This window comes from Lissotriton helveticus, chromosome 4_1 (assembly GCF_964261635.1).
Source record: "Lissotriton helveticus chromosome 4_1, aLisHel1.1, whole genome shotgun sequence".
NCBI lineage: Eukaryota > Metazoa > Chordata > Amphibia > Caudata > Salamandridae > Lissotriton > Lissotriton helveticus.
Window position 1 is genome coordinate 1,714,399,072 of NC_136063.1, and position 13,402 is coordinate 1,714,412,473.

The window sequence follows — 13,402 nt, forward strand, 5'->3', positions numbered from 1 at the left end:
ATGTCTGACTTCCTGTGAGGCTATGTCTGAGTCAGTTGCATGAGAGCGAAGTCACATCCATTTTAAGCAAAACATATATTGGGCTTGAAGCTTTCCCAGCTGCTCTTAGACTGAAGCAAAGCTCCAAACAGTGGCGTAGGAAGGGTGGTGCTGTGGGTGCGGGCCGCCCCGGGTGTCATCACGGAGGGGAGTGACAAAATGGCAACAAATATGTGTTTTAAACACATATTTTTGCCATTTTGTCAAGCCGGGAGTGACAAGTGTCATCACTGAAGGGGTTAACAAAATGGCAAAAATAAGTGTTTTAAACACATATTTTTGCCATTTTGTCAAGACGGGGGTGACAAGAAATTTTCCACACCGGGTACCACCTGACCTTGCTACCCGCTGGCTCCAAAGCCTAACGATTCAAAAAGTTAAAAAAAAAAAACTCAAGGGAGACTTGGGCAGATGGAATTCCTTGTAAATACACAGCTTCTCAGAATTTTCAGACACTTTCAGGTACGAGTGTGCTTAGTTAATGTGGTTAGTTAGCCTTATTTGTATAGAAAGTTAGTCTGAACACGCAATCATGGCTTGTCTGTATATTGCCCACATCGAACTGTATACTGAACAAGAATCACCTTCGGTTCATGCAACAGAAGTCTTTTGCGCATCATTATCATTTCATTCACTTTCCAGGCTTCATGGCGTACCCTCTCTGGCCACTTAAGCTGCTGCATCTTAATATCCTCTGTTAGTGAACAAATGATTGACTTCATTTCCATGCATTGCTAGTGCCTTATATATAATGCATTAATGTTGCTAGATGTTCCTCAGTTGTAGTGAAATATTCATGAGTGTTGTAACTGTAAATTGTAGTCTGCTTTTAGAAGATGGAACATATTGCTTGTTGCAGAGGCTTTCTCTACACGGGTAATCATAGAAAAATATGCCTATAGGAATTTCCTGGTAAATCACAGCTACGCTGTGTCTCTCATTACAAGAACACTTCGGCAAGTACATTTGTCAAACCAAGATCGACTTGGATGATGAAGCCGCATTTCCCTAGAACTGGTCTACTGGATATCAAATAGAAATGTAGATGTGTAAAACACTCCCTCCTTACTCCCTCCTTACTATGCCTATGCATACTTCCCGACGGTCTTGGGTACTCGTATGCATTTGTCTGGTAGGCATATGTAAATGACATATCTTGGAATGTGCCTGGTTTCCCTCACGAGTGATTTGCAGCGCTCTACAAATTCCCATAACATAACATAAACTAACATAACATGTGCATGGATATATGTTTGATATTCACATATATTGTGGTCTCCTGACGATTTTGCTAGCCTTACATGTTTTATGCTGTATTGAGTACATGTGTATGATTGGAAAAGCTGTGTCATTTGGTAAATTTTGACTTCTGGCACCCCTTAAAGTATGCTTCAAACCAGGACTGAAGCGACGGCGCACATCCCCACATAGTACACCACTACACTTGAACCATGTGGGTGTATGTTGAGGAGCAGAGAAGAGATTCATGTCAAATGCACGAATGGCTACCAATTAACGAACATGCTGTCACCTAGTTGGTATTTAATGGGGATGTATGACATTATAACGCATGCTTTTACATCGCATGCCTTTACAACGCAAGTATTACAACGCAGTCCATTACGACGCATAGTGCTTTGGGGTGCTGGATAGTGAATAGTTTAATTTACTATTCCAACTCCAGTCCCCGTGGACACTAGGGAAGGTTATTGGATAGTAAATTAACCTATTCCCTATCCTAGAGCGCCCCCCAGAGCAATGCGTTGTAATAGTTTGCGTTGTAATGGTTGCGTTGTAAAGGCTCTGCGATGTAAAAGTTGCGTTGTAAAGGTTGTTTACCATTTAATGGCATTATCTACTCCTCTGAAACGCAATTGAGTGCGTCCACTTTTCCATAGCCACGTAGAAATTGTGTAGGGAACACATATGCAATGCATACATTTTGGAATATGCGTAATGTAGACAGGTGTACTTTATGCTTTTTTGGGTGCATGGCACACGTGTGTAGAATGCTCTTGGCGAATTGGATTCCTTTACTTTAGGATGTGGTGTATGATTTTTCCTCGGCAACCGCAATACAAGACAAAGAAGGCCTTCAGATGGATTTACACTTACCTGGCCACAAGCAGGCACCAGTTATACAGAACGGGCAGAGCAATCACGAGGAGCCAGCGATAATACCATTTCCCCGAAGGGTCCACCACAAACACTTCCCGTTTTTTTCTGTGGAAATAAAATATATGCTGAGTTAACAAAAGCGACCCGGAAATGCGCCTGTCCATTCATCTATTCATCATGACGTCACGTGCTTTTATTTTAATGATTATACTTCTTGAGACAAATAGAACAAGCATTGGAAATGCAATAGGTCTCGCACCATTAGAGTTAGTGCTTTTAGAATTGTTTATGGTTTTTTTTTGTAAATGTTTAGCATTTTTGTTTCCTGTAGCCAATGCTAAAGAATTACAAATAAAAAAAGCCATAAACATTTCTTAAAGCTCTAACTGAAATGGTCTGAGACCTATTGCACTGTGTGAGGGTGTGAGGGTGAGTGAGGGTGAGGGTGGGTGAGGGTGAGTGAGGGTGAGGGGTTGAGGGTGAGTGAGGGTGAGTGAGGGTGAGGGGTTGAGGGTGAGTGAGAGTGAGTGAGAGTGAGGGTGAGTGAGGGTGAGTGAGGGTGAGTGAGGGTGAGGGGTTGAGGTTGAGGGTGAGGTGTTGAGGGTGAGTGAGGGTGAGGGTGAGTTAGGGTGAGGGGTTGAGGGTGAGTGAGAGTAGTTGAGGCTGAGTGAGGGTGAGTGAGAGTGAGGGTGAGTGAGGGGTTGAGGGTGAAGGTTTGAGGGTGAGGGGTTGAGGGTGAGTGAGGGTGAGGGGTTGAGGGAGGGTGAGTGTGGGTGAGGGTGAGTGAGGGTGAGTGAGGGTGAGGAGTTGAGGGTGAGTGAGGGTGAGGAGTTGAGGGTGGGTGAGGGTGAGTGAGTGTGAGGGGTTGAGGGTGAGTGAGGGTGAGGGTGAGTGAGGGTGAGGCTGAGGTGTTGAGGGTGAGTGAGGGTGAGTGAGAGGTTGAGGGTGAAGGGTTGAGGGTGTGAGGGTGAGGGGTTGAGGGTGAGTGAGGGTGGAGGGTGAGGGTGGGGGGGTGAGGGTGAGGGAGTGAGGGTGAGGGGGTGAGGGGTGAGGGGGTGAGGGTGTGGGGTGAGAGTGAGGGGGTGAGGGTTAGGGGGTGATTGTTAGGGGGTGTGAGCGTTAGGGGGTGTGAGCGTTAGGGGGTGTGAGCGTTAGGCGGTGTGCGGGTTAGGGGGTGTGAGGGTGAGTGTGAGTGAGGGGGTGTGAGGCTTCGGGTGTGTGACGTTGCGTGAGTGTGAGTGTGTTTTTCTTGTGATGTCCCACTCTATTTTGATTCATTCTCCACTAAGTTTGGTGATTCATTGGGGGGGCGTGGCTAGCCGAGCTGCGAGCTGGCCGCCATGTGAGCGAGCTCCGCCGACCGGGGGATTAATCCTCTTAATTTATCCTGCAATACAAGCTGTAACTGGCGTGCTGTTCACTCTACACGGTGGGGTAAGCTTTGGTGGCCACACGAACGAAAAACAACGGAGCGAAAAGTGTCCCGCTGGGCGAGATCCGGAGGAAGGTGGGACCCGATTGGGAGACACTGAACCAGCCGCAGCCGAGCACCATTATCTCGCTGCTAAAATCGAGCCCGAGGCGGAAAGCGAGACTGAAGGCCGCAGCTGTGGGAAACTGCGGAGAACGAACCAAAGCACGCAAAGGTGCCTGGGGCTGGCGGACCGCGCTGCCTCGAGCGCCAGATCTACACATTGCAAGTACACAATTGCTGCGAGAGGGGGCTGTTTAAATATAACTTTCAGATGCTGGCGCCTGAGCCTTTACCCTATACAAAATGGCGGCACCCCGCAGATTGCTCTCCTGAAGCTGGCTGCCTGATGGAGTGGAGAGCGGGCGGGCAGAGAGAGTGGCTGTGAGCTCCGGGTGCCCGTAACATCTGCTGATGTGACTGACTTTGAAGTGTTGCGCTCACTCACGTGCCAAGAAAATCTTGCAAACACTTTCCCCCCCGTGCCACGGTACGTCACAGCCCTACCAAACAAACTTTAACCCCGCATTGGCTCCGAAGAAACACTTGGGATCGAGCATCTCTGAATCGAAGCAGGCCTTGGTTCCGAGGACATAAAAACAACATGGCCAAACTTCTGGACACCTGTGGGTACAAAGACACACAGACGACGTGGCTCCTCCTGTCACAGACATAGACTCACCAGTTTCGAGAAATGCGACGCGGCAGGCAGGGGAGGGGGCGGAGCGGGGGTGTGGGAGGAGTGCGGGAACAGACGGCGAGGGGAGGAGAGTAGGAGGAGGAGTAGGGGAGGCACGGCCTAGCGGCCGTGCAATCAAGAAGTGAGGGGGCGGTAGAGTAGGCAAGGCAGGCGCGAGCATCTCTGAATCGAAGCAGGCCTTGGTTCCGAGGACATAAAAACAACATGGCCAAACTTCTGGACACCTGTGGGTACAAAGACACACAGACGACGTGGCTCCTCCTGTCACAGACATAGACTCACCAGTTTCGAGAAATGCGACGCGGCAGGCAGGGGAGGGGGCGGAGCGGGGGTGTGGGAGGAGTGCGGGAACAGACGGCGAGGGGAGGAGAGTAGGAGGAGGAGTAGGGGAGGCACGGCCTAGCGGCCGTGCAATCAAGAAGTGAGGGGGCGGGAGAGTAGGCAAGGCAGGCGCGAGCATCTCTGAATCGAAGCAGGCCTTGGTTCCGAGGACATAAAAACAACATGGCCAAACTTCTGGACACCTGTGGGTACAAAGACACACAGACGACGTGGCTCCTCCTGTCACAGACATAGACTCACCAGTTTCGAGAAATGCGACGCGGCAGGCAGGGGAGGGGGCGGAGCGGGGGTGTGGGAGGAGTGCTGGAACAGACGGCGAGGGGAGGAGAGTAGGAGGAGGAGTAGGGGAGGCACGGCCTAGCGGCCGTGCAATCAAGAAGTGAGGGGGCGGGAGAGTAGGCAAGGCAGGCGCGAGCATCTCTGAATCGAAGCAGGCCTTGGTTCCGAGGACATAAAAACAACATGGCCAAACTTCTGGACACCTGTGGGTACAAAGACACACAGACGACGTGGCTCCTCCTGTCACAGACATAGACTCACCAGTTTCGAGAAATGCGACGCGGCAGGCAGGGGAGGGGGCGGAGCGGGGGTGTGGGAGGAGTGCGGGAACAGACAGCGAGGGGAGGAGAGTAGGAGGAGGAGTAGGGGAGGCACGGCCTAGCGGCCGTGCAATCAAGAAGTGAGGGGGCGGGAGAGTAGGCAAGGCAGGCGGCTGGGGGCATGTGCACGCGCTTTTAAGCTCAATGCACATGCGCATTGAGCTTAAAAGTCACGGGCACTGCAAGGAATCGCCACGATTCCTTGCAAGTTGGACAAAGAGTGGATAAGCCCCCATAGTCTCGCTTGCTCGATGCGCATGCGCATCGACAGGCGAGACCTAAAAACTAGGTGTGATGCACAGACTCCAATATCAGTGGAATTTTTTTTAAAGGTTTACCTTTCAGTGCCAGCTTTTCCCAAAACTTTGCATAGCAATGCTTAGACTAAATTTCCAGGAGTACAGTATAGGCTCTATATGAAGCTGCCGTGTTCTATTATTAGAATATGAATCATTTATAACATATATTTATAAATATGTATTACTAATAACTGAATTTCAGAAAAATGAAAACATATGTTTTTCCTACAGAAATGGATGAGGAGCATAGGGCAATATCAATACATGGAAGAAAAGAGCTGAAGAGCCTTATTGCAAACAATTGTGAAGAAAAAGATAAAGTCTCTAAGGAAGAGGGAGATAAAGTGGCAAAATGAAATTTGGATGGAGAAACCCCCTAGGGAAAAGAAGAATATAAAAGTGGACAATACACCACCCCCTAGCCCTACACGAGAAAAAACCACAACGAAACAGGAAAAGCTAATTGCGATGGTAGCTATCAGCGTTTAAATATTTAGATAGATAGACAGATAGTTGCAGGAAGAGTCAGGCAGAGGTAGAGACAGAGAGAAACAAATAGAAGGAGAGCTAATTAGCCGTACAGGCAGTCAGAAAATCTTACAAGTAGAGACAGATAGTAATAGACTGTGACAGAGACGGATAGATGGAGATAGAGGCAGATTGAAATAATGATAGACTGACAGCAACAGACAGAGACAGATGCTATAATATAAATAAAATCATATAGATGCGGTTAGAGGCAGAGAGATAGAGACGGTTAAAGCCAGACATGGACAGAGAAATAGATGGAGATGCAGACAGAGAGAGATAGAAAGAGGCAGGTAGTTACAAATATAGCCAGACAGATAGACAGATACTGAGAGATAGCTTGAGCCATAGATCTAGAGAGACAACTAAAGCAAGACAGATGGAGTTAGAGGAGACAGAGATAGAGACAGAAGGCAAAATGAGACAGCGCTAGAGACAGATAGTTAGGTAGAAAAGAGACAGAGACAAAAAAGAGGGATAACTGAGAGATAGAGAGAACCGGATAGTAAGGTAGAGGCTGAAAGAGACAGGGCGACATAGAGACAGATAGATAGAAACAGAGAATAAAACAGAATCATAGAGGCAGATAGATTATTTGCGCTAGTGACAGAGACAGATACGAACAGACAGAGAGGGGCACAGATAGAGAGGTCGAGAGATATAAACAGAGATAGAAGCAGATAGTATTGAGACAGATAGAGACAGGCGCATATAGTCGGAGGCAGGTAGAGATATGGGGAGATAGAGAGAGAAAGAGACAGACAAGTAAAAACAGAGACTGACAGATAAAGATTCAGATAGAGATAGATAAAGACAACTAGAGAAAGATGCAGACAGAAGGGAAAAACAGAGTTAGATACAGATAGAAATGCATAGTTAGAGACAAAGAGAGAGAGAGACAAACAGATAAAATTAGATTGATTCAGAGAGATATAGAGACCGACATGTAAACGCAGAAATATAGAGGCAGATAGAGACAGATGGAGATAGACAGAGACAGGTAGTGGCACAGCCAGGCGGAGGTAATACAAAAATATAGAGATAGAGACAGATGGAGATGGAAACAGACAAATAGAGACAGATAAATCGAAATAGATAAACATGCAGATAAAGTTACAGGCAGAGACAGAGACATATAGACACATATAAACAGAAACAGATAGATACAGATACCTAGAGACAGACAGAGAGAGACAGACAGAAATGGAGAGAGAGAGAGAAAGACAGACTCAAAACGACACATATATGCAAAGAAAAAGAGAAAGGCTGATAGGGAGAGACAGAGAAAGAAGCAGATAGAGACATATCTGAACTTTATTGTCCGTTCATTTACACCAAGGATCATTGGAAAGTATGTTATTTCATTCTTTACACTATGTGTATTAAACAGAGCTTTTGCTTACAGTAGGTTTAATAATTAATTAATATGAGTATTACTTCTTTTTCTTTTTCTTTCCGTCAGCATTTTCCTGGTCAGGTTGGGTGTTGCTCACTCGGCTAGCTGCAGGCTGCAACTCTGGCCCTCGAAACCGATCAAGAAAGGAGTCAGGCCTTTGCTCCTGGTCCTGCAGGCTCTTGTGTGCCCATTCCCTGAGAACCACCACCAAGCGCACAATCCTGTAGGAGAATGTGAAACAGACTTTGGTGGTGAAATATACAAACATACATTAATGTAGTAATGCACATTGATCACATATATTGTTACTGGCATTCAGCCACCTTTACTGTGGTAGCCACACAGGTGTTCACACAGGAGGTAAGCTCACGGACCCTCAAATTCTAGGGTCCTGTGAACCAGAAGGAGAATGGCTAGTCATTAGTGGATCCTCTCAGGCCACAGCAAGCAGGGTCCACTTCTCTTCTGTTCTTCTGCAGGTCCATAGAGTGTTTTTGGGAGGGTGCCTTGGGGACCGACATTCACAGCTAGTGGGTGGTGGGTGGGGGTGACACCTAGCTCTTCCCTAACCATTGGGATAAAAGTCCCTAGGTGTAACCCATCTGCAACACTACCTACTTCCTACTGCCAACAATCCCACAGTGCCACTTACTCCTAAAATCTAAGATGAGGAAACCCTTCTCCTCTGGTGCAGAACCTGTGTACCCACCCAGAGCTAAGCCAGAGTAAAGAGCAAACCCCTCTGTAGTCACTGAAAAACTTTTGTGGGACTAGCTCTCCTCTGACTGGGTGTGGTGCTAGTCTGACTAGTGGGCAAAGGCTGGTCCTCTCCAAGTGTCCCCTAACATTTACTTGGTAGAGGACAGACTCCTTTGTAGTTAATCAAGTTACTGGGCCCACCCCAACTGGCCTTTCTGCCTGGGGGGGAAGAAAAACACCTGCCCACACTCAGGCTATTGTCCCTGCTCTATGCGTGGTTTTTACCCCTCAAAAGGTGACCTTATAAAATGTACTCTTCCTAAATATATATATATATTTTTTCAAATAAAGAGAACATGTTAATTAAGCTAAAAAATTAGAACGATCAAAAACACTGACAGGGATCCATAGAATTATTCCTATAACAAATATCTGTCACCATAGATTCACTAAAGTGTGACTTTATGATGATGCTGTAAGGGACAAGAACCACCTATAGATGAATCGGGGCAAAAGTCTAAAAAATTACTAGACCTTAATATAGTTGCAAAGACCAAAGTGAAGCCTAGAATGTGGAATGTCATGAACAACATGTTGGGTGTATTATTGGCGTTATTTTTTTTTTTTTTTTTGGTGTAAAGTATTTATTGAAAACATAGTGTAGTTACACAGCGTCACGCCGACATCCCTGAGGCTGGCCGCTATCAAATCATATGGCATCATAAGTGATGTGTCGTACCAGACAGTATGCATTGAAGTATCAGCAGTAGCATCCCGGGTACACCGACAGTGAGCATATGTAACAGTAATAAATCGATATTGCTTACAATTTTCTGGTCGATAGACATGCAGCGCACCATTGGTGTGGAAAGGAAAATGGATCGACAGTATAAATGTATATGCTCTAGAAGCAGAAAACAAACATTTCAAATCAAGCAATGTCTACCAGCCATTTTTTTTGTTTTCCTTCTTCCCCCCCCCGCCCCCCCTTCCCCAAAACACAACAACAGAACCCAACTCTGGTGCAGAGGAAAAAAGCCACAAACGGGCAGAAGGTCAATTGTAAGTAAGGATCAATGTCTCTGGGCAAGGCGTTACAGAGGGAACACACAGGCATCAGCAGAAATCATGCTAGCCAAGGGGACCATGTCAGCGTGAAAGAATGGGAGGAGTCTACACGTGCCGGGGGGAGGGGGCACAGACTCCGGGAGAGACATAACAGAACTTGCATATGCACAGGCGCAAAGCCACACGCAGAACCCCCTCACATCTAGAGCGCTCACATGGAATGCAGCCACGCCCCAGGGCACATCACCACAGTAGAATACAAGTACAGGACAAAGTGGGATCAACCCATATCATCAGATATCGCTCCTGGTATCGATTGTACAGAGTCAGGGGAGGTTGCGCGCTCCCGCGTCCACTGCGTGAAGGGCTCCCAGATGTCTCTAGGTCGGGAAGCGGTAGGCATCGTTTCCCAGTAGCGTTCAAGCTGTGTGTTGCCGTACGTCACATCTCTAACCCATCCAGGAAATGTAGGCAATGCACGTCGACCCCAGTGCACCGCCACCTGTCTCTTGGCATAAAGGAGCAGTAGCGCATGTAACTTTCTGTGTTTGGGCAATGTGTCATGAACCCAACCCAGCAGCCCCAGGAGCAGGGACGGTGTATCTGTCCTGTGAAGTATCTGATTAATAGCAGTGAAAGTGTCCAGCCAATACTCCTCCAATTTAGGGCAGCTCCATGCCACATGTATAAAAGAGGCATTCTCGCAGCCGCATTTCCAACACGCAGAATCCTCTCTAAGACCCATGCGGTGGAGTGATAGCGGCGTGCGATAGTATCTGTGCAGAAACTTGAAGTGTACTAATCTTAGCCTGTAATTGGGTGAGAACGCCGTAAGTTGCCTGCAGGAGAACTCCCACTGCTCCTCCGTCAGGGGCTCCTCCAGGTCCGCATTCCAGGCCTGCATTGAAGAAGGCACAGTGATGGGGGATTGATCCTGCATACAGGTGTACAATCGGGACACAAGCTTCTTTGGGGAGGGTTTCGAAAGTAAGTTCTGAAGAGCTAGGAGCTGCGGCGGCTCTTCGGGGAACTAGGGCCACAGTGCCCTACAGGACGCCTTAAGTGAATGATACCGAAATAGGTCAGAAAACGACTCAGGATGTCCCTCCTCGCGCAACCCTAGGTCCCGAAAGGTGCCATCAGGGTAGAGGTCGGCAAAAGTGCGTAAGGTTTGCCCCCGAAGCGTAATGGTGCCACCACCATCGCGCAAGCAGGGTATCATAGGATTGCCTCGCAGCGGAATGGCTGGCGCATACAGTAGGGGGAGTCTCGCCCTGTTCCGCAATTCGCGCCACGTCCAGCGAAGCATTTCCACCGTGTCTACATCTTTTGATGAGCGAGACACCTTGCCATAAATCGCCACGTTCAGAGGGGATGGGGCCGCCGCAGCCAGCTCCACCGCAACATGCGGCTGGTAGGGAGTGGGAAAAGCCCAAAAGTGCAAGAACTGCGCCTGCGCACATAATGAGTGTAGTTTCATGTCAGGAGCTCCCAAGCCGCCCTGCCGCAGCGGAAGCGTGAGCAACGCCCAAGACGTCCTCGCCTGGCCACCAGCCCACACAAGTGCCAGCAATAGCGACCGCACCCGTGCATGAAAGTGTGCCGTCAATGGTATGGGAATATTGACAAATAAATAGAGAAATTTGGGGAGGACCACCATTTTCGCCAGAGCTATCCTCGCGACCAGCGAAAGGGGGAGTTTGTTCCATATTTCCACCTTTCCCTCCAGCCAGTCTACTGCCCTGCCAAAATTCAGAGACCACAGCTCCTGTAAATCACGGCTTATCCAAACCCCCAGGTATTTTACTGCGTCCAATTCCCAGCGCAGTGGGTAGTCAGAGGACGACTCTTGCGTGGCATCGGTTAGAGGAAAAACTACAGACTTGGACCAGTTAATCGATACCCCAGCTAAGCCCTCAAAGCGAACAAATTCACGCAACAGGGGGTTTAGGTTTACAGCAGGATTGAGGACATACAGCGTGACATCATCCGCATACAGGGATATCAGCAGGCTCCGCGAACTGAATCCTATCCCTCTTGCTGTATGATGTTGTCGAATTCGAGCAGCAAGGGGCTCCATTGCTATCGCAAATAGTAACGGGGATAAAAGACAGCCCTGTCTGGTCCCATGGGCTATGGCAAATGGCTGGGATATAAGCCCATTAACGCTTACTCGTGCTCTGGGTGCAACGTACAGCAACCTAATCAGATTTATGAAGAGTGGACTGAAACCCATCCTACCCAAAATCCTAAAGAGGTAGGGCCATTCAAGCGAATCAAACGCTTTGGTAGCGTCCAGAAAAACGACTGCGGCCTGTATAGAGGGATGCAAGTAGTGCAGAACGGAAAATATCGTCCTGAGGTTATGAGACGTCGCTCGGCCAGGTATAAAGCCCGATTGATCTGGGAGTGCCACCATCGGTAACAAAGGCTGTAGCCTGTCCGCAATAATTTTAGCATATATCTTCGCATCAACATTGATTAAGGAGAGGGGTCTGTAGGAGTCGAGGGCCTGGCAGTCTTTATCTGGTTTGAGCAGGGTTATAATTAAAGCTTCGCGCATCGACTCAGGCATCTCCAGAGCCTCAACAAAAACTGAGTGGAGTTTGGGGGCCAATTCCTCGGCGTATGTCTTGTAAAAGGCCGTAGTCAGGCCATCCGGGCCTGGGGCTTTGCTCGCAGGCATGCTTTTAATCACCTGAGCTATATCCTGAACAGTGATTGGGACATCCATATATTGGCGGTGAAAATCATTAAACCAAACGATGGCAATGGAGTCTAGGAAACTCTCCAGGGAATCAGGGACCGTGGGTTGTCTAGTGGTGTATAGGGACTTGTAAAACTCAGCAAATGTGTTTAGTACAGCTTCCTGGCCTACAACCATCTCTCCCTCGCCATTCTTGACAGAGTGTATGTAGTGCGAGTGCGTGCGAGGAGCAATCAGTCGCGCCAGGGTCCTGCTCGGTCTGTCCCCCTCCCCGTACCTACGGGCCTCTGCCTGCTTCCCCAGGAAGGCAACCTCCCGTTGTGCCTCCTCATTAAAGGCAAGCAGTTTGGTTTTCATTTGACCTGCCATCTCCGGAAAAGGATCCCGGCAGAATGCCAGGTCCAGCTCCCTCAGCTCCAATTCAAGTTGAGTCAGAGTTAGACGTATAGCCCGTAACACCCCGGCTTGTCTAGCAATACATTGGCCACGAATGACTGCCTTAAATGCGTCCCACACTGTAGCTACAGTGGATGCCGAACCCTCATTTTCTTCAAAATAGTTCACAATATCTGTTCTAATTTCTTCAGTGAAAACAGTGTCAGTGATTGCATGGGGGGGGCAGGCGCCAGGAAAACGCTCTTTTGGGGACCCGGGTATCCTCAATTCCAGCATGCAGGGGGCATGGTCAGAGAGAGATCTGGCCTGTATGGTCGCTTCCAGCGTCCACGATGCCACGACAGGCGACACCAGCCAATAATCCAGGCGGGACCAGGCCGCATGATGGCTTGTTATGCATGTCCCCACCGCGTCCACTGGATGCCTAGCCCTCCACACGTCCGACAACAGTCCCTCCTCCATCACATCTAGAATCGTCTGTCGAGCTCCAGTGTGTGTAGGCCTGCCCGCGCCCCTGCGATCTAAATCATCATTAAGTGTAACATCAAAATCTCCCCCTAGGACAATGTGCGAACAATCTAATAGCATGATCCGGGCCCAGACAGTTCTAAAAAACTCCGGATCATCCACATTCGGGCCATAAATGGCCGCAAGTATTAGTGATCTGCCTTGTAGTGTTCCATGCGCAATTACATATCTGCCCTCCCCATCCAATATAATGTCGTGTTCTTGCCAGTCCAGGCCTCTGCGGATGAGTATTGCTACACCCCTAGCGTAGTTGGAATAAATCGCAGAGTACACCTGTGACCACCTCGAGTGCTTCAATCTAGTCGAAGGAGTGGAGTTAACATGAGTCTCCTGCAAAAAACATATGTCTACATTATGTCTAGCAAGCATACCATGCATCAATCTGGCTTTCCTATGGTCCCCCAGACCCCTAATGTTCCAAGTCCACAGCTTAACACTCCCCATGGCGCATTTCGTTTAGAACAACAAGTGCCAGCCCGATACCCGCTTCAGCCCCTCCAAACGCCCCGGCC

The 13,402-nt window shown here is 48.5% G+C and overlaps 1 protein-coding gene across 1 annotated transcript in view; it reads right to left on the reverse strand.

The window, feature by feature from the left end:
* CNGA2 (cyclic nucleotide gated channel subunit alpha 2) overlaps positions 1 to 13,402 on the reverse strand; it is a 360,336-nt gene that overhangs the window by 63,093 nt on the left and 283,841 nt on the right. The window contains exons 4-5 of the mRNA XM_078685896.1: positions 7,534 to 7,713; positions 2,155 to 2,262 (exon numbers count right to left, since the gene is read on the reverse strand). Of these exons, the coding sequence (XP_078542022.1) occupies positions 2,155 to 2,262; positions 7,534 to 7,713 (288 nt within the window). The remainder of the gene's footprint in view (positions 1 to 2,154; positions 2,263 to 7,533; positions 7,714 to 13,402) is intronic.